The sequence below is a fragment of the Stylophora pistillata genome, chromosome 12, assembly GCF_964205215.1.
Source record: "Stylophora pistillata chromosome 12, jaStyPist1.2, whole genome shotgun sequence".
Classification (NCBI taxonomy): Eukaryota; Metazoa; Cnidaria; class Anthozoa; order Scleractinia; family Pocilloporidae; genus Stylophora; species Stylophora pistillata.
In genome coordinates this window covers 15633048-15657765 of record NC_142530.1, presented here as the reverse complement: position 1 = coordinate 15657765, position 24718 = coordinate 15633048, and the positions used below count along the sequence as shown (strand labels likewise).

The 24718-nt window shown below is 38.5% G+C and overlaps 1 protein-coding gene across 3 annotated transcripts; it reads right to left on the bottom strand.

The window, feature by feature from the left end:
* Positions 1-143: 143 nt before the first annotated feature.
* Positions 144-24342, bottom strand: LOC111331232 (uncharacterized). 3 transcript variants are annotated; one of them, XM_088739976.1, is made up of 20 exons: positions 24182-24342; positions 23840-24037; positions 22222-22551; positions 19636-19683; positions 19317-19373; positions 18063-18161; positions 17736-17802; positions 17312-17361; positions 15990-16046; positions 14478-15038; positions 13701-13920; positions 13100-13149; positions 7094-12514; positions 6232-6270; positions 5594-5662; positions 5244-5384; positions 5085-5132; positions 3837-3926; positions 2294-2363; positions 144-1690 (listed from the first exon to the last, which is right to left on the bottom strand). In XM_088739976.1, exons 1-19 carry the CDS (start codon positions 24257-24259, stop codon positions 2334-2336), a joined length of 7653 nt encoding a protein of 2550 aa, XP_088596102.1. In that variant the 5' UTR covers positions 24260-24342; the 3' UTR covers positions 144-1690; positions 2294-2333. The 3 variants fall into 3 exon arrangements, with proteins under 3 accessions (XP_088596102.1, XP_088596103.1, XP_088596105.1); XM_088739977.1 differs by lacking the exon at positions 2294-2363; XM_088739979.1 differs by lacking the exons at positions 22222-22551; positions 23840-24037; positions 24182-24342 and adding an exon at positions 19966-20438.
* Between the last annotated feature and the right edge of the window lie 376 nt (positions 24343-24718).

The following is a 24718-nucleotide window of genomic DNA, read 5'->3' as shown; positions in this document are numbered from 1 at the left end:
AAAGGTTCATATAAATAGGTTTTGCCAGGTCTGTACCAAACACAGACTCACTCTGATCAAAATAAGATAAAAGAGGATGAATGGACGCAAAAGAAATAAAAGATAAATAAAAAGAAAGCAATGACAACCAACCAAACAAGCAATAGAAGGGATTCTTTACTTTATTAAGACCCATTATCCTTAACAGTTAAAGTGCCACGGGATAAAAATAAGGCAGTCAGAGTAGGAAACCGAAAATTACCCTAGAAGTAATTCTGCTAATTCATGATGAGAAAGATTTTCAAAGATGTCAGAGGGTCTTGATAACTCCTCCCTTTTCACCCCCACCCCCTACTAAAAGAACAATTGTTACACGTATCAGTCATTGGGTTGGGAGTTGAAGGAATAAAACGACTCTATTGGAGTGCGTGTGTGACAACACACTACGCAATCTCCAACAGTTAATGTATCTTGTTACGGAATGCAAACCAAGGACGTTAAAGACATTCTTCCATTTTCTGCCTTAAAAAAAGGGTCTGGCGAGGGCAGTGTACCTCGGCATGGAGAAATACGGAGAGGTTCTGGCGAGGGCAGTGTACTTCGGCATGGAGAAATACGGAGAGGTTCTGATCACTCATTTATCAACTTATCAAAATAACCGACGAGCAATTGGGCGAAACATGTCGTATGTACAAAGAAGACACTTCAAAAGTAAGAAAAAATGTTTGAGTTCACCGATGTCATAGACATATTTCTTGAAGATATAGAATGGAATGTATAACTCTTCATTCCAGAAACTTGGAGGACTGTGGAGTGAGCTCTTGGAATCACTCAGAAAGTCTTTACGTTTGCAGAATTTCGGCTAAAATAATGTCTATGAATTAATCAGCCAGTACACTCTTGTCATAACAATGTCACTAACCAACATGACAAGAAGAAAAAGAGAAAAAGGGAATTTTTTTAAAATTTTGAAGGTACCTGCACTAGCAAGTTTGGTAAATAGGAGATATCGTGAGTTCCGTGTTAAATAAAATTATTATCTACCATTAACATAATTTAATTTACTACAATTATTTACATAACTATGACCACAGAATCTTGTAAGTCTTTAAAATACCAGTGTGGCTTAATTGAAACCATGTTTGTTCGTTACAAAGAATAACCAAGGGAAGAAAAGGAGAGTTGTAGGTCCAAAACATAATGTTAATTTGGTGTGAATGAAGAGACCTCAAAATTAGCGGCTAATATCAATACTACGCAATATTAACCTGCTCTGGAAATTGGCAAAAGTTCAAAGTAAGCACCCTTAATTCAGTAATCAGAGTCCATTTAATAACATTTTTTAAATCAACCGAGATGTTAAATCTAAAACTGAAGAATATACTACATCCCCTGTCATACAAAAGCATTTAAAACCGTACCAATCAAATCATTTGCCCAATGATTTGATTGACACGGAAATGAAAATTTGAAAATTCACAATCGCGAGCATTGTTATGGCGGTGGGAATGTGTTTTCGGATGATAAATTTTGGATTTCGGTCGCAGTTTTAAAGAAAGGCCTAATCAGTGGTCAAAACTAAAAAGATTCTCGGTTGATGATCATATAACTAGAAAACAATACTTTTTTCAAAATATAATTTAACCTAAAATATCCGTAAAACTGGTTAACTACTTCGCCATCGTCAATACCACGACGACTTTGCTTTCACCTGAAAAGTAAACAAAAGAAGAACAAAATCAAAAGGGAGTTCCCATTTTGCAGTGATGTCAAACAGACAACTGAAAACCATCTTGCATACCACTCATTCCATAAAACAAGCACACTCATAAATCAATCAATCAGATTTAGAAAAGGAAGATTCCAGTTCAGACTACTTTCTCGAACATATATTGCTTGGAAAAAGCGGAGCCATATACAAACCAAAAAAATTGTCATGATGTAGTCGCATGACGTGACCAGCAACGCTGATACCGAAAACTACTGGCTCAATTAAATATGGGGGATAGGTAGAAGGCCCATAATATAATGTTCAATTGTTATCACAAGCGAGTAGACGTACATCTTAATACGATTCATAGAAGATTTGTCTTGCAAGAACTCAATCGCACAATAACTCTTGCATAAACCAGATGAAAACTAAATATACATGACTTAGGAGAAATAGCCAAATGTTTACTTTGCAAACTCTAACTTACTACAGAAAAGGCGGATAAAAATAAATGAAGATTATCATAGCGAGAAAAACAAATAAATGATCGACATGCTGTTCTATACAAGTTCAGACATCATGTGTACATTTAATGATGCTTACTCGAAGGCATCTTGATGTTGTTGCGTGACAAGACTGAACGTCACGCCCTAAACGGCGATAGGAAGCCACTCTGGAAAGGGCAAAACAATAAGTCAACTAACGTACGTGACATGAAGTCTGGTTAAGTGACGTACATTGTGTGACACACTTGTTACATCCACAAAGACGGGGCCCACGAGTATGCCTCCAAAGCACAATATGGGACTTGTCGTTCACGCTCACGAAACACATGGTCCATAGACGGTTCTTTTGTTTAAAATTTAAGTAATAACTTACAATTTCAAAACCGGAATTAAAAGTGTTTAAGCAGCCTTCAGCAAATGGATAGGTTACTTCGTAAGATAATGCGATTTTCTGATTGTTCACAGTTTTCTCTTACAACTACTGAGCTTCCAGCAGCATTTTAGGGTATTAGTATTGTTGCAAGTTTTGGTAAATGAATCTTAATTGGAAAAAAAAAAAAAATTAAGACACGAAAGGCCATGTTATTTGCCTTAAATTTTAAGATCGCTTAAAGTAATGGTTTAATTCGGACATAGAAGTTATAGCTGACATAAACGAAAACTATAAACTACGTATTTTGTTGACACATTCCCATGAGGGATATTCAGTAGCATCATGAATTAAGCAATTTAATACCAATTGAAAACTTAAACATTACATAAAAATCGGATGGTTAGAGTTTGTGGTGGTTGTTGCAAACTACAATTAAAATGTAAAAGTTTTGAATTTAAATGTTTAAAAATCTGGTAGTTACAAGCTTAAAGACTAGGACTGCAAGAAAACGTTTTCTGTTGTAGTGGTAGTAATCTTCATTTATCGAATTAAAAAATGCACCAGATGCAAACTTCCTGCGGTTTGCGCCAATTCTACATTCACTGGAGAAAATAATTATATGCTCGATAAGAACTTGACAATTTGAGTTTAAGGCGACACGTATTTAGAGAACGACTCTAACACCTTGTTACATCTTGAAATTCACAAACACTGCACCACTATATAGAGTAAAAGCTATAATTTCAAAGTAAATTACAAATAAAACTACATGTGTACTTTTGCTCACCAACATAGTATCTGTTCTTTTCTTTCACAATTTCTGCTTTGCAGCTTGATATTTTAAAATTGCGTAAACAGTGCTGGTTTAGTGTTATTTAAGTATAGTCACTAATTCTCGTGAGACGAGAGCCAGTTATAATTTATGATATTTTTAAATAGGATTGGAATGAATCTTCGCCAAGGATTTCGACTGGTTTTCTTGGTCACGCGCTTTGAAACATTTTTACATAAACTGAACCAGGAAAAATAAACCCCTTTGTCCCTTTTTTTTAGCCGTTTGTCGCGGAAAAATAATAAAAAAAAACCAATTGCGCGGAGGAAGAGGTGGAGGTGAGGATGGGTTTGGACATCTGAGATAAATCTGGTATCGTTTCTTCGCGAATAAGCCTTGAAAGCACATCATTCGCCTACATAAAGGTGAACCAGAAAGACAAACAAGCGAAAAGAAATAATGCAGTGTAGATGTTCTTTTCCTCCGAAAACTCACCTGATTTGCTTGTTCGTCAACTTTACGCAAAATTTCCTTTTGCTGTTTGGGGCTGAACCGTAACAAGGCTACTAACACTTTGGCCATTTGCTGCAATGATAACACAGTAACTAGTAATGTTTACTTACTAATGACGCCTCATGGGTTTACAGACGTGCATTCTCAGGCTTGCGAATGGCGACGGTATTCTTGGACAGCATGGTTGGTTAACATTTTCGATACAAGTTTCAGGACTATTATTTTTATTTTTCAGCTTTGAGGCCACGAGTTTAACGACAAATCCTCAGTGGTACTGATAATATCAGCTAAACGTATTCTTCGCTGTTGAAGGTTTGCTCCTAAATTGAAAATTCTCCCATTGCGCTGATAAAACTTTTTAGCGAACTATTTTCTGTGAAACTCAGCTGCCAGTTAAACCTCTCATCCAGTAGATAATATATCTTATTAGACGTTTTGTTGTGTAGTATCGCTGAGTATTTTTACGAGTTGTGTCGTATTTTGAGGAGCCCGTAGGGCGAGTCAAAATACAAATAACGAGTAAAAATACTCAGCGATACTACACAACAAAACGTCTAATAAGTTATTTATCATCCAACACGCCAAACTGTTGTTTCTGCGGGCGAATTTCGCGGATATTTATTTACGGGGAGTGCGTGACAGAAATATGCGAAGCGGAACGGAATTGGCGCGTTGTTGTGTTGCTGTTTCTATTTTCTTCATTAAATGAAGAAATTTTCTGGTCGTCAAGCTGTTTTTCTTCGTTCGATTCGTCAAATGAACTTGGATTTATATTTGCCAGCCATTCTGACTCTTCGTCGTCGGAAATATGATTGAAATTGTCCGCCACTTTTTTTTTTTTTTCCCGTAACTACAATCCAATTCTTAGCTTGCGCGATGCGAGAAAACCAGTTTAACCGGTACTACAATAGACGAGTACAAATACCGCGTGATATTTGTACTCGTCTATGGCGTTATTCGTACTCGTTTAGGTGTAGTTGGATAATAAGAGCACTTATTGTAGCTTGGAAAATACTCATTTTTGCAAGCAGCACTTTCAATTCCCAAGACTCGAACAGAACCCCAGATTTGTGCGCATTCAACCTTACCTTGCCAAAACAGGAAAACTAAATAAGAAATAAACGAAATAAAAATAACGAAAAAAGGAAATAGAGAAACATACTGATCTAGATAGGTCAGGACTCCACAAAGAGAAAAAGGAAACTGCAGATTGGAGTCAAATGCTCTCACCTTTCGTTCGCGGCCCATCATGTATTCGTACAATATATTTCGAAGATACTGTGGAAGTGAAAGCATAAAACGAGCTAGAAAGCTTAAAACACCGACAATATGTCAAAACAAAAAAGAATGAGAGCGAAAAGGAAAAACACAAAAACCTCATGTACCAACCTCGAACTCCGTAGGTTCCACTGGCGACTGGGGAGGGGCTGGATCTAACAGAGCTGGGCTGTCCGACAGAGGGTTGGACACCAGGTTCAGTTGTGCGGGACGATTTCTTCCTTGAAGTGGAGATCCACCGAGTTTCTCAATCTGTAAAAAAAAAAAAATTCTTCTCATTATCGAATACAATTTTAGCTGAGATTGATAACAAAATATACGGTATATTCATGTAACGAATCACTTGATTGGTTGACATTAAACCCCCTATGTAATAAACCACCAATAGGGTGTCTACCCACGACAGGTTCCACTGTATTACTATACACACGTTACTCCGTAGAAAACGTGCTGGGACTGACCTGTGATTTCAGTGATTCCTCTCTCTCCTTCAGGACACCGACTTCTGTTCTCAACCGCGTAATTTGTTCCTAAAAAAGACAGAGAGGAGAATCTACTGCGCGCAGAAAACTGAAGCAATTAAATCTTTCAGCACACCTTTAAGTAACAACTATTCACCGAAGTGGAGGTGGCTGGTGGTGGATTTTGACCAAACCGGTAAGCGGCGAGGTAACTATCCACCGCTAGTCACCGATACTGAAGTAATTAGTTGTTTTAGCAAACTAAAAAAGTGAGATAATATGGTCCAAAAAGATGATTCAAACTCATTTTTTCCTGCAACGATTACAATGTTTTCGGGTGCAAATATAGCACGAGTTGCACGGAGGTGAATAGCAAAGGATATTCAGAGTTTGAGTAGCCATTCAGAGTGCACCTCCGTCGCTATTCACTGTTTTACTGCAGGAAATAATTTTCAAGGTAATACCAGAAAATGATAACTGCAAAGCAGGAAACACAGCGCTTCGCGAACTTTAGGAAATCAGCGAAATGAGCGGGTAAATTTTCACAAAAATACAGCGGCTTAAACGATAACTTCAACCCTTAAAGTTCGCGTATCTGATAAGTTGGGTTAAAAAAAAAAAAAAAAATTCAAACAAACCTTCAGCGCTGTTTGACTTGAATCCTCCGCAACAGGTTCCTAAAGAAAAACATAAGCTTGAGCAAGGGGAAACGTGTGTTTCCTGAAAAAAGAAGGAATGTAAATCGGAGGAAATCGGAGGAAAAAACAAGAATGTACATCGGAGGAAACGATGCTGACAATCGCGTCCATGCCGAAGCTGTTTGGGTCATAACCGAGATACCTCGAGCCTTTGCATCAAAGCAAGTGCAAGTGCGAGTCCCTTATTACGATTTGTTCTTGCTTGTTCTTAATCGAACATTTAAAATAGAGTTGATAACGAGACGTAACAAAAGCTTCACATGTAAATATCAATAATGGATGGGGGGCTGTGATGTTACGTTATGTCACGTAAATAAAATAACACACAGTAGAGTCACTTGGGTATCGTAATGTAGGGTAAAGTAAGGCAATGGAAGATTGTGTGAGGTGAACCAACTAAAATACATTCAGTCGGTTAGAGTTTGGTAGTAATTGCCGAATTGTGTTAAAAAAATAAGCTGTGATTAAGGTGGCAAAAGAAAATGATCAAATATTAATGCCAAATCAACAAAGAACAACGTGAAAGATTCCCATAGACATGAAACCCCTAACGACCACAGAAACGACAATATGGCAACAGCGAAGCACAAATAACAGTTGAAGCTGTCGATGCAGTCCTGTAAAACGGTGACTCGTCGGAAAAAAAAAAAAAAGAAAAACAGTGCCGCGTCAATAATTTATTGCTGGTGATGTTGTTATCATAGGTCGTAAAAGGAAGTGCTCGTTGATCAAAATCTTAAAAGTAAATATCAGAAGCTCCGGAACTGTTCCTGTGATCTCTTCGTGCATTCCCCCGACTTACACTATTGAGGGACGAAGATGACCCAGCTCTCTGTAGCTGTCCGGGTTCAGCGTCGGTCAAACTCACACTCTGTGCTTGAATGAATGACTCTTTTTGATTTAATAATTTCTTCATTTCGTTCTGGTTCTTTTTCATTTGAGTCTTGAACTTCTTCTCGACGGCAGCCACTTCAGATTTCCGATCCCTAGCGTGCGTTTCCAGCTCGTTCTTATGACGTTCGTGCAACTCTTCTAGTTTGCTGCGATTCTCCTCCTGCAGCTTTTCCATATCGGCTTCGTTCTTTCGAACCATCTCTTGTATCGTTTCATGATGTTCCCTCTCAACATTTTGCAACGCTTCGGAATGAGTTCTTTTAAGTTCTGTTAATTCATTGTCTTTTTGCGTTAGTTGCTCTTCCGTGGATGTTTTCAACGCTAACATTTCGTCCTCTCGCAGTTTGAGTTCTCGTTGATATTCTATAATTTCAGTTTTATACTCATCCATCAACTTCTGTTCCTCTTTCTGTCCTTTCTCTATCACTTGCCCTAACATTTCCTGTTGCTCTCTTTCCTTTTCACTGTATTTTATCTGAAATTCCCGGACAAGTTGTTTGATTTTCGAATTATAGTCCAACTCTTTTTCGCTTAATTTAGCCTTGCACTTCTTTTCGCACTTCTCCAACTCGCTGGCATGTTCTTTCCGCAGATTCTCTTTTTCCAATTCATGCTCTTCCTTCAGACCCGATTCCTGCTCTTGAAGAGCATCCATTTTCTCTACAAGAAGATTCTCAATGTTTTCTGAAAGCTCTTTGTTTGAGGCCTCCAGTTTGTCAAGTCTTCCCTGCAACTCCTTTTCGCGACCTTCACCTTCAAATGCTTTTGCTTGACGTAATTCCTGGAGTTTGGACTCTAGCTCCTCTTGATGAAGTTTCTTTAATCCCTCCATCTCCCCTTGATGTTTCTCCTTGAGATCCTTTAATTTGTTTTCTGACGCGCTTAGCGACTCCTTCACATTGGACAATGCTGTCTCTTTTTCTACAGCTTGCGCATTGAGCTGTTTCCTCAAGCCAGCAATTTTGCTCTCTGCTTTCTTCTTCATTTCAGTCAACTTGTTCTTATACTGTTCAATTAGTTCCTCCGCTTGTTGTGACAACTGCTGTTCCTTGGCATCCTCATATTCCTTAAGCTTTTCGTGTTGTTCTTTCTCTTGCGCTTTCAGTTTGGATTCTAAGCTTTGAGTCCTCTTCTCCATTTCAGCTTCAAGTGCCTGCACTCGATGCCGCCACTCTGTTTCCTTCGTCGCAACAGCATCTTGCGCCTCCTGCTTTTCGCGACTCAGCTCTGCCAGCTTCTCGTCGATAGCTTTATTGTTACTTTCTCCGGCCACAATCCTAAGTTGCAACTCTTCTTGGCGTTTTTCAGCCTCTCTTAGTTTGTTTTCGTAGCTTTCCTCCTTCTCGGCCATTTCTCTCTTCGAAGAAGACACCGTCTCGTGTAGAGTTTTAATCTCCTGGTCAGTTTTCTCTTGACTTTCTTGCAATTCTTTTAACTCTTGCTCGTGTTTTGCGTTAATACTTTTGATTTTTTCCTTTGCCTTTTTTATCTTTAACTGCAGCTCCGACGCAGTGTTCTGTGCTTCGCTCAACTGGTTCTTCGCTATCTCCTCCAATTCAACACGTTCCTCTTCGCTTTTATTCCTTAATTCCTCTATTGATTTCGCATGCTCTTCAGTCAAGGTCTTCTTTTCTTCTTCCTGTTGCTTCAGTAGGTTTTGTATCTGACTTGAGTATCGCTGGTTGATCTCATCACATTTCCCTTTCCACTTTGTATTCAACAACTGAACTTCTTGTTCTCTTTCCTTTTTCATTTGATCCAGTTTCTTCTGCAAATTCGTAGACGTCGCCTCCGAAGTTTGCTTTGCCTCTGTTTGAACTTTCTCTAACTCTACTCTCATTCGCTTTTCTTGCTCTAACAACTTAGCTTTATTCTCTTGAAGTTCTTTTGTTTTTTTACCATACTCCTTCTTCAAGTTGTTCAACTCGTCGTTTAATTTATTCTCCACTTCACGATGTTTTGTCTGAGCTACGTTGCCTCTCTGCGTCAAATCCCCAATTTCTTTTTTGTGACTTTCCCTTAATTGTTCAATTTCTTTCTTAAGTTTGTCCTCCAGTACAGACTTAGCTTCACAGTCCTCCGATAACCTACGAATCTCCTCCGCCTGTTGTTTGTAAGTTCTCTTCAGGGTATCAATTTCTTCGATCAGCTTTTTCTCCTCGTGATCAAACGCTGTCTTTATCTGCTCTGCAGACAATCTCAGTTCGTCCATTTTAATCGAATTTACTGCTTCAGTTTCGCCCAGCTTTTCCTCCAAAGCTTGAATTTGCTCTTTCAACTTTCGCTTCTCAATTTCAAACGCCGCTTTACTCTCCTCAGCAGCTTTACTCAGTGCATCGATTTGCTCTCTTAGCTTGGTTTCCTCGACGCCAAATTTCTTTTCATTCTCTTCTGCATACTTCCGAAGCTCCTCCATTTTGCTACAATGCTGGGTTTCCGCATCGGAAATCTTTTTCTTCAGAAGTTCAAACTGCTCTCTCAAGTTCGCTTCTTCGATGGCAAACTTCTGCGCTCTTTGTTCTCGCGATCGTGTTAACTCTTCCACTTGTTTTGATTTTTCAACCTCGAGTTCTTCTATCCTGGATTTTAACCTTTCCGCTTCTTCGATGTGTACACGTTCTCGATCAGCAAATTTATTCTTATCTTCCTCGCCCGTTTTTAGCAGTCCCTCCATCGTCTTGGAATGTCCTTTCCGAAGCTCGTTCAGTTCAATTTCGTGATATTTCTTAAGTTTCTCCATTTCAATGTTCTGCTTCTCGTATATCTGCCTGATTTGCGCCAGCTCCTGTTGGTAAGTGTTAGTGACTTCCTGCAGCTTGGCTTGATAACTATCCCTCATCTCCTCGATTTCTTCTCTGTGCCTTCCCATTGCTTCGTTCAACCGCCCCTCTGCCTCTTTCTTGGCATTTTCAAATTCACTTTCGCGATTCGCTAAAGCGTTTGTCTGTTCTTGAGCGAGTTCCTCAACGTTCTTTAAAGACTGATTCTTAATGTCCTCGATGTCGCGTTTATGACTTTCCGTCATTTCGTTTATCTTACTTTCCACTTCCATGTTTAGATTGTCGATTTGCTGTCTAAAACGTTTGTTTTCTTCGGCCAATTCTCTTACCTTCTCCATGGCGGACTCCTTCTCTTCCGAAACACCGTTCGCTTTGGCTTGTAACTCTTCCGTCTTCGCTTGATGTATTTTCTCTCGCTTAGCAATTTCATTCCTCAAGTTGATATTCTCTTTTGTCATATTCTCTTCCTTTTCTCTTGCTTCGTTCAAAAATTTCTCCATAGTCTCTTCGTTTTCTTTGCGTATACTCACGACTTTGTTCTCCCAGCCCAAGTTCAGTTCAGATACTTCCGCCTGATGCCGCTCCTCAAGCTTCGTTAGTTCTTCTTTCCTCATATTTTCTAAGTTCGCTGTTGCATCCTTGACTCCCATATCATGATGCTGAGCAATTTCGTGCAGTTTCTCCTTGATAGCGTCCTCTTTTTCAAGCAGCTGGTCATTGAATTCCTTTTCCATTTTAATAATCAATTCCGTCACTTCCTTTTCTTTCAGTTCCATTTTCTCGTCGTGTTGCTTCTTCTGCGTTTTAAGCGCTTCTTGTTCGAGTTTCAGAGTTTCTTTCAGTTTTCCAATCTTTTCCTCTCGCAGTGTTATGCTTTGACTTAGTTCATCGACATTTCGCTGCGATTGCTCCTTTTGTTCATTCATTTGGCTTGTTAAACTTTGAATCTTGTTACTCAATTCAGCAATTTGTGAGTTTTTATCGCTGAGAGATTTCTCGCTCAAAGCTGCTTTGCTATTGAAGTCTCGGCGAACCTTTTCCAACTCAAGTTTCCACTTCTCCTCAATAAGCAATTTCTCGTCTTGAAGTTTCTTAATACTCTGCTCATATTCCTCTTTCAAACCTGCGACCATTTTCTCGTGGCTTTTCCTTTCCGAGGCACTCTGAAGACTTTTTTCTTCCGCAAGGAGCAATTGTTCTTTGTGCTCTTGAACGTCAGTTTGATATTTCTGTTTGAAATTTTCAAATTGAGTTTTATACTTCAGGTTCAATCCGGTCAATTCTTCCTTGAGTTTATCTTCATTCTCTGTGGAAGCCTTTAACTTCTCCTTCAACTCATTGTTCAATTTTTCAAGCTCGTTCTTTTTACTTTCGCGAACCTTTTCCAACTCAAGTTTCCATTTCTCCTCAATGAGCAATTTCTCTTCTTGAAGTTTCTGAATACTTTGCTCATATCCCTCCTTCAAACCTGCGACCATTTTCTCGTAACTACTTTTGCTTTCTGAGACACTCTGAAGACTTTTTTCTTCGGCAAGGAGTAACTGCTCTTTGTACTTTTGGACGTCAGTTTGGTATTTCTGTTTGAAATTTTCAAATTGAGTTTTATACTTCTGGTTCAACCCGGCCAATTCTTCCTTTAGTTTATCTTCATTTTCTGTGGAAGTCTTTAACTTCTCCTTTAACTCACTGTTCACTTTTTCAAGCTCGTTCTTTTTACTTTCCACCTCTTTAACTGCCACGTGTTCTTTCTCCTTCTCCGAACTTAAAACTTTTAGTTCTTCCTCTCGTTTGCTATTAAAGGCCGCTTCTAGTTCTTTAACTTTCACGATTGCCTTTTGCTTGACAGCTTCGATTTCATGATCCTTCTCGGTTTTCATTTCGAGAAGTTGTTTTTCCAGTTCCTTGGAGTAATATTCTTTTTCCGTTAGCTTCCCTTTAACGTCAACTAATTCTCTCTCTTTTTCCTTCAAACGATTGTCCCGGTCTTTCGTCAACTCCTCCACTTCGCTTACTTTCTTGCCTTCAATTTCTTTAACTTTATTCTCGAGGTCATTAACTGTACTATCTTTTTGTATTAGTTCTTTACGCAAATCTTCGGCGACTTTCATAGCATCAGCAATTTTCTTTTCAAAGTCATTTACACTCGCACTTTTTTCCGACTCAGTTTCTTGTTGCATGATGTTAACTTTCTCCTCAAGTTCCTTCGCCTGGTTTTCTTTTTCAGTGAGCTTTGTTCTAAGTTCCTTAACAATCTTTTTCATCTCGTTGGTTTTACTTTCCATTCGTTTGGAGACGCGGGCAAGTTCTGACTGCTTATCAGCCTCGAACTGTCGCTCTTTCTCCTCCAAGTCTTTCATATGTTTCTCTCCGTCGGCTTTTCGCTGTTTCTCCAATTCGGCCACTTTTTGTTCGGCTTTCTTGGCACTTTCGGATATTTCGCTCATTTTTGTTTGATGCATTTTTTTGAATTTGGTTAAAATTTTCTGATGTTCTTCCTGTTTTTCTTGCAGAAGATTATTGTGTTGCTGGATCATCTCCGCGATTTTAGCCTACGGAGAAAAAGAAGGATTTGTGAGATTTACGGATCTCTTCGTTACAAAATGCTTTCGGACTAAAAGACAAACAAATCAAACAAAGTTATGTCTTCCTATCGAGTCAGATCTGCACTGTAAAAAGACGACTGACCGGGGGAAATTGAAAATCGTTCGAAAATACTTGTTTATATCTTGTTTCAGGCATTATGCTGTGGATGATGTTTTCTCTATCTCCCGACTTGGCTCTATTCTTTGGGAGAGGGTTTTTGTTCGTTTAACTCTTTTGGGGGGAGGGGGGGAGGGTTTCGGTGGAGAATCACGCATTCATCACAATACAAAGTTATTCTTTTGCTCTGGGTGCAGGTAGGAAAAAATGAGATGACAGTCGAAGAGGGAAGGGTGACACCATGCTTTTAGACTTGAGAAATGCTGCCACCGCTTATTCATAGACAGTCTCTCTTAACGGAGCTGTGTAGCCCAAGATATCTGTAAGAGGCGATCCCAGCCTACACCTCAATATATCCTTCTCTCTGACCCCAAAATATCCTTGGGTGTAAAACAAAGATTGTTGAAAGTCAGTAACGATCAGATAGTTCTTACCTGTTCTTGGTCTAATTTGTGCTGAGTCTCTGATAGCTTCTGCTCCATTTCTGAAAAACGAAATTACAAAGATGGTGACTGACAACCTGAGAACTACTTGGAACAATTTCTACTCTAAGTCTAATAACACATTTCATTTTGTAAGAAAGCGAGAGATAACTGTGCGAAGAGAAATGAATGAATGCAAACTTGTGTTACTTACAATGATCCAATGTCAATGACCGAATTAAATGACCTTTTCACTATAAGAATTATGAGTTATTTCTCCTCCCGAGTATAGGCCTTTCGCATTTTAGTTCTTCTTTTCGCCAAATTGGTACACAAATGTGTTTGCAACTCAAGTCTCAAATAAGTGTCGTGCACATGGGCAACTGAATCTCAGTCATTAGCAGAAGGTTGTCTGTACATTAACGTGAGCAAATACACAGCAAGTCTCGATTACAAGCGAAACTGCGATAACATTACAAAACTAGATACATGTAAACAGCAAATGACAACTTCAACCAAATTGGAACTGGTACATGGCCCAGGAGCATGTGAACGTCTTTGTCTTGTATTGAAACCGTCAAATGTAGAATATCACTTTTTAAATCTGTCTTGCCTTTCTTTTCAACAGACGTTTTCTGCAGCTCAGCCAAGAGGTTAGACATCTTATTAGCCTGTTCCTGTCCAGTACGCGAAGCTTCAGAGGTTCTACTTTGCAGATTTTGTGACAGCGATTCCATTTGTTCCCTCAGAGCTTGGAGTTCTTTCTCTTTCTCCTTTAAAGCAGCTTCTTTCTGCAGCTCTTTCTCATCCACAGCTAACTCGATCTCCTTCACCTAAAGGCAACCAAACAGTAGTCATTCATGCGCAATATGTGAAAAACATCATCAGGGGGTTTGGGCATCATCTTCCACCCTAAGAGAAGTAGGGTAAGAGTTTTACCGGTATGGGGGCGGAGGGAGGGAGGGAGGTCGATGCCAAGTTATTTCATCATGACAAATCATCCTTTCTCTTGGAGGTGTGGATCCGTTCTACCCTCTACACCTTCTTAATGTTTCACATTTTGTCACTGCTCACTGCTCGGTAGGCAATGGCCCTACTACAATGTAACTTGTCTTCAGAAGGGAAGAAAATGTAACGAACGTGAAAGTGGCCCACTACCAACAATCTAAGACCTGCCACGCCAAAATGAAGAGGTGAATATATGTCTGCCTCTACGTAGAGTATTCGATGTTTCCGCATCCTTGTTCAAGCACGCAACGCATAAAGTTGTTGACGTTCAAAAGGTGGATAGTACACCTCAAGGAAATCCCTCCCCCCCCCCCCCGCCGGGTCCAACCCCTTACAATTTCCACTCCATATTTTGTCTAGCGCACATGTACTTCTGTAGCACCTTTTCATTGTATTTCAGCCTCATCTCTTCTTCTTTCGCTTGCAGCATCGACTCCACTTCCTTTGATTTCTTAGTCAGAGCCCCTTGTAACTCCATTTCCTTGGCAACTAACATTTCCTCCAGCTTCTCATTCTTGTCCTTCTGCATTACTGCCACCACCTCCGCCTTGTCCCTCTTCAACTTCTCCATCATTGCTTTCCTCTCATTTTCCTCCGCCGCGGCAGCAGCCTCGTATTTAGCAGTCATCTCTTGAATTTCTCGCTCCTTCTTCAATTCAGCAATTTCCCTCCTCTTCTCCGACTCTTCAAGTTGCTTCTCCATCTTGTGAAAGAACTCATCTTTTTCTTTTTTCATTTCTTCGTTTTGAGACTCACGCTCCATCAGAACTTTCCTCATTTCATTGGCGCTCTTCACAGCCTCATCTTTTTCCCGCAGCGCAGTCTGTAGATTGTCCATCATGTCCTGGATAGCCGTTTTTTTCTCTTGTTCTAGTCTTAGTATCAAGGCTTTAGCTTCCCTCATTTGATTCGAAGTTAGATGATCATGTTGAGAGGACTTTTCCTACAAATGCACATAAAAGGGCATCTTAACATAATAACTGTTGAGCTTTTAACCCTTAAGAGTGACCAGCATCTAACTTCTCCTTACAAAATCACCCCTAAATCACACATTAAGGTCAGGCGAATAACGAAAATGATCAACAACTACAGAAAGTCTTGATTGATAAGCAAATTCTCCTAATCAACATCTTAGGAAATGTATAGAGAACAGTATGGAGAATATGCACACTGATGTTAGGGAGTGGAAGTTTAATAAACTATGTCATCCCCTTCCTGGTGTGCAGACTCCTTAAATCTAATCAATCCACAACCACCTTTGATTTGTGTTCTGGTTTTGTTTGATTGTAATTCAATACGAATTTCCAAAGAGAAACACTATTATAACGTAACCAAAGTAAAGCGCGCGCTCTGATTGGTCAATCCAGCGTCCATCATTTGCCCATGGGTGTACACTGCTGACGTGAGCTAATGCAAAGACTAGTTTTCCGCGCGTGCTTGTTTTTTCTGGTCACGTAAGATTTGTTAAATAAAAGAAAATTACTTTGCTACAATGTATCAATGTTATGTTATAAAACAAATAGTAAACGCCAAAGTGTACACTATTGAGTTATGGATGCACTTGGGAGGTTTGCTAAGTACTCAAGAAACTAGAGTCGCTCTCGGCTATCGCCTCGAGCGACTCTTACGCTTCTTTCGTGCTTAGCAACCTCCCGCGTGCAACCATAACTCAAATAGTGTACGCTGTGGTGTTTACCATTTGTTAAGTGTGAGCGCGGATCGCGGGAGTTCGGAACCCTTATTTTGCTTGCACTCTAGTCACTAATCTTAAGAAAACGGAAGGTCTGTAAACAGCCTTGTGCAAAACAATGACAACAACGCTAACAATAGCTCAAACAAATTTTCAAAGTAATAGTAAATGTACGCAGATGTAGAAAATCAATGACAGTCATACTTTGTACGCATTTAGTTCCTTGGCTTGTTGCTCCACAAGAGCTTGGAGGCCTTCAAACTATAGAGAGAAAGACCAAATTTACTGTTCAACAACACTACACACACGAACTTCCAGCTGAAATCATAGTTTTAATAATGGGGTACTGGTGCATGTATTTTGGAATGTTGGACAGGATCCTTGCATAGAAGGACCCTAAATTACTGATCATAGAAAGTCTCCCCTAGTAGTTCTTCTCCAGACTGAAATACAATTCTTATGAAGTTGGTTACAAGAATTTGGTTTTGGATCAACTAACAATCTCCCATTGATATTTTTCTTTATTTTCATCACTTAGCTGCTTGACACAGTGTTGATAAGGTGCCGAGAAATTCTGTCTTGGCAACTTATGGGAGTTAAAGAGTTAAAAATAATCCCTTCACTAGTTGGCCATTCAGCATCACAAAATAAATAAGGCAGATGGGATGAACAGACTGTTTTATCACAGGATTTAAAAAATCTACGCCAAGAGATAAATTCTGAGGGTTAACAAAATGTACCCAGGATCAATTAATTTACAACACGAGAGTCTATTTTTATTCTGAACAATATACATACATGCATGCATACATACATACATACATACATACATACATAGGTTAATTGACCACTCTCCATAGGGGCTTTTCAGGGCCAAAACCCATCCATCCCACCCAGGGGAGGACATCCACCACACAGTAATCTCGTGCATTGGAAATTAACGTCTCCTACCCCTAACCCTGCAGAGGATGGGGCCTACGGTTTATTCATCCTTATCTGAGAAGACTAGAATATCTATCCATTTCTTGATTATAGAAAGGTAGCAAATTCTCCTCACTTATTTTAAGACCATGAGTATTGGTCTGGCCGGGGCTTGAACCCTCAACCTCCCGCACATCACAATCCGGCGCTCTAACCAATTGAGCTAACCGGGAGGCGGTAATCCACTCAAGGGTATTCATCTCATTGTGCATAAGCAAAGAGGACACTTGAGGGTTACTATTCACACAAAATGAGGAATTTGTATCACCAAGCAGACATGAAATGGTCAGTAGAGATGTGTAGATACACTTCTACAAACTAGGTACCAGTAATGTATAGGTAATATCTAGGTCCAAGGTGAAAACACCTTTCAAGAGCCAGTTGCTGTTTTTTTCTCATGACTAGCTATTAAAGAAAAAAAATAAAAAATCTAGAGAATACTGACCATCTACATGTACATAAAAAAAATAATGCTTTTTGAAGTACAGCTACATGTAGCTGTAAACATGTTTATGACTGTATCTACATCTGAAGCTGCTTCTCACCCTCTCCTGCAAACTCTGTTGTTGAAGCTTCTGTTCATCACTTTGGGATCCTTCAATAAATAAATACAAATAAATCCCTCTATTTATAGACAGTGACCACAAAAAAAAAACAGTTGAAAAGTGTGTGTCCCTTGGAAAAATATGGTTGGAATTTGGCATGGTGGTTTTTGTATAGGGAGGAAAACTGGAAAACTTGGAGGAAACCTTTGAAGCAAAGATGAGGACTAACAACAATGCGACTCAGGTTCAGGAATGAGCACTCAACCTCAGCAGTGTGTATTTCTGCTCTCCTTTGGCTTCTCTGTCCAACCAGCCAAGTACAAAAAAAAAATTAATAATAATTATAGGGCTTTGTAGTAATGAATACAGTGAGATCAGACATGAAATTCACACATTCAAAGGCATGCTCCTGTTGTTAGCTCACCTAAGCCTGCATCAAGAACATCAGTTCCAGGAACTGCTAGTGGTCCTTGCTGCTTGAGCAGTTGAACCTACATGTATCACACAGTGAACATAATAAGATTTACAAGTAGTTTCAAGGTAAAATTCAGTTGTAAAGTACCTGGTTAAATCAAATGAGATAATGGTCCTGGTAAACATTCCATCTTCCAAATACAAGTGGGCATGGTTTATGGGAAATGGTGATGGGTCCCAACATCCCCAAATAGAAGAAAAAAAAAATAACACTGTAAATCAAAGATGAAAAATTTACCCTCACACACAAGGAAAAAATGTACACATAATCAACCACCTGTGTCTGAAGAGCTTTGATGATGTCTTCTTTTTCATCTAGTGACAACTGAAGTGTTTCCTCCAAATGCATCTTTGCCTGTTTTTCAAGTTCTACTGTCTGTGAACAAATGAACAATGTAAAAATTTTTCAGACTGGTCTGACCAAACTAACTAGGACTATGACGAGATTTCCAAAATATTACAGATTTCTAAACAAATCACACCACGGGAGCTTGATGTAATGTACAACTCTCCTAAATTACCTGGCTGAGCATTACTCACTCTGATTCACAACAGTCATGTACACCTACAAGTAACTGCTACACATTAAAACTGAAAATCATCACTTCTGAGAAAAGAAAAAGACTGTAAACCTTCCTTTTAGCACTATCAGTAATCACTGAGTCACCAAGCCTGACTGCCACCAGTCACAGTATCATTCAAGAATTCACCAGGTGACAACAACACTCTGTAAGAAGTTTTCATTTTTGTTTTGTTTTATTTTTTTTTTCTGTCTTTGCTTTTTTCCTTTTATAATGAAATAAATTAAAAAAAAAGGAGACAACAACATCAAGCCTTTTCATTTTCCTTTTGAGTTTAACAATCAAGACTTACAAGACTCCCCTAGAGTATATGATTCCTATTGCAATGCTTACAGGATATTTCAATTACTATCCAACTACACTTCGTAGAGTACAAATAACACCATAGACGACTACAAATATCACATGGTATTTGTACTGTAGAGTACCGGTTAAACAGGTTTTCTCGCATTGCGCAAGTGAAGAATTGAATTGTAGTTACGAAAAAAAAATGGTGGACAATTTGAATCATATTTCTGACGACAAAGAGTCAGAATGGCTGGCAAATATATATCCAAGTTTATTAAATGAATTGAGCGAAGAAAAACAGCTAGACAACCTGGATTGTTGAAGAAAAAAAAAAAACAGCAACACAACAACGTGCCAATTCCGTTCCGCTTCGGATACTTCTGTCACACACTCCCCATAAATAAATATCTGCGAAATTCACCCACACTGAAATAACAGTTTGGCGAGTTGGATAATAAATAACTTAGTAGATGTTTTGTTGTGTAGTATCGCTGAGTATTTTTACTCATTATTTGTATTTTGACGAGCCCTATGGGCTCGTCAAAATACGGCACAACTCATAAAAATACTCAGCGATACTATGTAACAAAACGTCTAATAAGATATATTTATTTCCCCCAACAGGTTACTGTATCACACTGTTACACAAACTTAAAATTTACCTCTTTCATCTCTGATATTCGTCTGAGAGCTTTGTCCTGACTCTGTGTGAGATTATTCTGTACAAATTTTCATTAACATACATCAATCATACACTAGTTCAGATCCAATATTATCATTATAGCTTACTGTTCATTTTATGTGTACAAGTAATCAAAAACTACTTTTGATAAAATACAGGTTACCGTGTTAGTTTTTATTGGGGTTAATTGTAGTCAACACTAAAATATACAAAGACTGTAAAGAGGAAAACAGTAACACAAGTCATCTTTTACCAATCAACTTTAAAACAGTTGCTTCCTAGACAAAAGTGTACTGTACCTGTAGCTTTTCATTTTCCTTCTGTAAGTTCTTGTATGCCTCCACAACCTGACATGAAAAGGAAAACAAATTAGGAAATCAACAGTTCCTTACTGTAGGTTGCTTCCCTGTTTATTCCTTTTTTTTTTCTTCAACTGACCAAATACACAGCTCTGTTCTTCACATTTGCCTTGACCAAAATATATTTTTTAAACCTACAGCAACCTACTTTAATTTTGTCTATGACACAGATTCATAGGATTATTTCTACTGAGAATTATAGAAGAGACTATTGTCCAAAAGACAGTATATAAGTATAGTATATGCAGGGCCATTATTCAAGTCATGTACCTTTCTAAGAGCCTTTCTCTGTTTCTCTTCAGTATCAAGTTGGCTTCCCATACAGGAAAACATCTCAAGACCATTATCACAAAATATTCCCAATCATAGAAATTTCTTGAAAAACAATACTACATGCATGTGCACATTGCAGAATAACTTCAGAAGTGAAGCTTGTACAAAGTTCTTCAGGTTAAAAAGCACAACATCAGTTATTGTTTCTCCAGATCTATCAGCCAGTGAAGTGTAGATATACATTGAAAAGATTGGACACCATTAAGCAAGGTAAAACACTCCTGCTTGTGAATTTAAATCAAATCTACATTTTTTTTTTCCCCTTGATACAACAATAGTTTCACTAAAAAACAAGCACCATGGCAGTACTTTGTTTTAAAAGTCATAGTCAGTTGATTTGGTGCTATTTAAGTCTCAAAGAAACCAGTCCTTTCATGTCAGCCCATTGTTTGTTGCAGATTTTTTGTTGCTCAGACTAATTTGAATAGAGGAACAAATTATGCAAAATGTTTCTGACCACAATGATATCACCTGACATTTATCGTTTATACTGCATTCCGTTCAGCATGACTGAATACCTAGGTAACCCCTATAAAACTAATTTAACTGTCCTTTAAATATTTGATGCATACAACAATAGAAAAAGAGTTGTCACTTTATTTAAAAACACATCTTTTCATTTGCTTGTTTCCTTTTGCATTTTTTTTTTTTATAAAATGAACTTATAGCTCCACCTAAAATACTAAGGAAAAACAAAACCAAACAAAACAAATATTTTTGTCTTAGACAAATTTCTCACAATTTCCTTATAGTAAGGTGGACATTGCCTTACTCTGATCACACATAATGTTTATGGTAAATTTTGGGTGAAAATAATTTCAAACTATGCTGTGGGTCAGTTCATATCTTCTTTGTTTTAGAATTGTGGTCATATATCAGATACAAGATAAAATTACAGCCAAACTGGTTTGAAGTCAGTTTGCCTCAAAATTCATTTATAATTACAACACATTTAATTTTTCTGTAATTCAGCACACTGTATGTCTTTAGGTTGAGTTCATTCCTGGTCTATACCTTTTCAAACAAGTTTCATTTTACCTGTATTTCCATTTCTTACCAAATTTGATCATGAACACATAAACAAACAGAAATAAAAGTTCAACATGGTCAAAACATTCTAGACCCAGATGAAAAAAACACTTATGCAATGCCTTCCTACCAATACTCAATTTCTCAGAAAAAAAGAACTACTCTTAGACTATTAATTATAGATTTAATTGCAAATGAACAAGTGGAGGAGAATATGGTGATACCATCTGGCAGTTTTTTTCTTTTCCGTGTTAACCTGATTTGTGATTTTTTAATGCCAAAACACTTATCAGAATTGCCTTATGTCTGAATTATGTAAAGCTCATCACAATTATACATGTTCTGAGCCAACATGCAAAATTTCAAAGAAAATAATGTGTTGGCTGTTTCAGTAATGCTGAGGTCAAAATTCATCAACTATTTAAAAATCAAATTCATCACTAGCGAGACAATTCTGGTAAAAGCTCATTTAGCAAGAATGGTTATACATCATTCTATAGCAGCAAACAAGGTCTAATTTGATATCTTCAATAAAAATGCATAAGCACAATTTGTGTAAAGACCAGTGTGTGAGATAATTTCCAGCCCATGTACATTTAAACAGGAGCAAAGAAGACAAAAAAGGCAACTCAACAAAAAAAGCATTTAAGTGGGGAATGGCTACATGTACAGAGGGACACCCAGCTGATTTCTTTGTAATGCATGTTTACTCTGTACAGTTTTTCAGACCTGGCCATATACACACCTTTCAAAAGAATTCCCATAATTTTGAACTGACTGGCTAATGTAGCCTTCTCATTAAATCAGTGGGTCACAATATGTGAACACAATATATGTAAACACACACAAAAAAACAAAAACTTTTACATGACAAGGTGGCTCAAAAGATAAACAGTAATTCTGTTGTTTTCATATTCCTTTCTTCCCTGCTTTGTCAAACACTCACAGCAACTACAGAAATTGAGCAATTGACAAAATCCTCGCCCCCTTTTTCATCCCTGCATGTTGGGAAACTACAGGCTGTACATTGCAGCTTGCCTGATAAGTTTGATTATAAAATTCACAAGTCTCATGAAGGTACTGGGCAAAGCCATACATACCCCACCTCTTTGCTTTGTGCATTAAAACCATATAGCAAACAAAGATGTTCACAAAGAGCTGTACCTCTGAGAATCTGGTCTTGTAACGTGCCAAGACTCTCTCTTGTTTTCTGAACATGGCCACCACCTCTTCCTTTGTGGCTCCCTCCAACCGCGCCACAGGTGTATTAGGTGTAGCACTTTGCTCTGCATCAGACTCAGCATCAGACCGTCCTCCTGCAGACATAGGGCTTGAAGGAGGGATTGATCCTTGACGTTCAACAGCTCTCTTGGGAGTTTCTGTATCACTGATGCTGTCTTGTGACAAAGTTTTGCTTGGAGTGCTTGTGCTCTTTGGAGGGGTTGTCTCACCAGAATGTGGCTTTTCTCCATTTCTGGAGTCAGACTGAACAGCCTAGACAATGAAAAAAAAAAAAAAAAAGAAATTAGGAAGACCTGAATTAATTAAACTAACTTCCTTGCTTTACTTTACTCTTTTACCTCTGTTTAATTCTCAAGTTAACTCTGATTTAACCCCTCTGGCGATATCTTGTCACAATAAGACAATCAACTATACTAGGACAAGGGATTTGATCAAATCAAAAATTGCAAATGAATATCTATGAGTGGGAATGAGGCTGGGAATTACCGGTCTCTATGCAACTTTATCATTACAAATATTCTTTTTTGTGTTTATCTTTTTATTTCTTTAATTCTTCTTATCATAATTTTTGTAACAAGAAAAGCAATTTTTTTTGCCTTCATATTGACCTCAACACTGTTGACATCACATGTTAATTCAAATTATTGTTGGTTCTATATATTCTTGACTCCAAGGGTTTTGTTAGAGATATTATAAATGCTATTCTCTCTCTGGAAAACAACAACAACACTCCAAATTTAAATTTGACCTGGAAACAGTGAATAAGAAGAAATTTCTATCAATATCAAATGCTCAGTGCTTTCAATAAGACCTGGCACCCGCCGGAGCTCCGGCGGCTATTCTGTTGCGAGTCACCGGGTATATTTCACCGCGCTCAAGTCGCAGTCGCCACGCTAAGTCGCAATCAAGTCGCTCTCCGGCGGGTGTTGTACCGAGGTAGCCACCTATTTCAAATCTTATTGAAAGCACTGAATGCTTAGTCTTATTTTACCCATTTAAATAATTCTAGTTCTTAATAATTAGTCTTAACAACCAAGTTGATAAAGTACATGTCAATTGGCCACCACAGAGAGTTTCTGAGATGACATTTTGAGTAGCCCTTTTTAAAGTGGCCAATTTACATTATCAACTCAGGTGATCAAACCAATTATGCAGTAAAACCCCACTACCAATGCAGCACCAAAGTTTTTAACAATTAGAAACTTACATCCTCCATTCATTTTATTTCTAATTTGTGTTTAATACACAAACTATTTTAAATCAGTAGCCTGAAACATATGATCTACAACATTTTAAAGCTAAGTTGATAAAAAAAAAAGACCAGTCACAAAAAGGAACCAATCTACTAAGAGGAAAAACCAAAGAACGTGCCAAGGATGACCGAATTGCATATGTAAAAATACAGCTGTTTTTAAAACAGTTGTTACTGAAGATCACTGATTATCTCCTGTATCATTGGAAAAAAAAAAAAAGTATCTGATTGTCAATCAGGTTTAACTCACCCGTGAGATAGGCCCTAGGTCAATCATTTGTAACATACCTTTGAATCAAGAAGGCTGTAGACTCGGTCGAGGACTTCTCGTGGCGTAGATTTCGGTTTGATCTGTGATGTTTTAGGAGTTGAAAATGAGGGAGAACTTGTTACATTTGCAGCTGAATTTGAAGGCGGCAATCCGCGGTTTTCTTCAGAATTCTCCGGAGTTTCGTTGCTACTTTCATTGCCTGGCCCTTTCGGAGTCTAAATTATTCAACACAAGACGATCAGTAAAAAACACACAGCATAAAAAGTTGATAACATCATTGTTCCTTGCGAACAGTTACACCACTTTTAATACAGGGGAGGCACTGACGCGTGCAATTGATCAAAACGTTGAGTCAATACCTGACGTGCATTTTGCTTCAGTGAACTCTGTTCCCCATCCGTCTCCTCCGCTAATTTCTGCTTCAGTTTCTTAAACATTTTTCAGTTCATCTCATTCGATCAATACCACCAGACTATCGGCCATCTTGGAGTTTACGTATGCTTCATTGAGCTTGCGCAAAGACAACAGTTCTACATGCGCAGAAAGCACCTTGACACGTCAGCGATGCGACTCAAAAAATAAAGTACAAGTAGGGTACGGTGGGGACATTTTTGAAGCCGAGAGATAAAAGAAGAAAATAGTTCCTTTGATTCCCCAGAAACAAAGAAAAGAATAACGCATAATTTCCCTTTGATGCGTTGAAGATTATTTCCCTGGCCTTCTTGTCCAAAGGCTGGCTAGAAGAAGGAAATTAGCCTGCTTGTAGGCGGTAGTTTGTGTCAATAAGTGCAAGATTATTCAGCGCCCATATTGGACGGATGGAAGATCTGGAGGACGGGTGATAAGGCGAGGGGAGGGGCAAAGGGGAGAAACGACTAGAGATCCACATGTCTTCG

Coding starts and splice junctions, on each gene's coding strand:
- LOC111331232 (XM_088739976.1), bottom strand. CDS start 24,259: ATGTTTAAGAAACTGAAGCAGAAATTAGCGGAGGAGACGGATGGGGAA. Junction 22,552..23,839: donor ACAGCCTTCTTGATTCAAAG/GTATGTTACAAA, acceptor TTCATTGTCTAG/GCTGTTCAGTCTGACTCCAG. Junction 5,385..5,593: donor AGGAATCACTGAAATCACAG/GTCAGTCCCAGC, acceptor TTTTTTTTACAG/ATTGAGAAACTCGGTGGATC.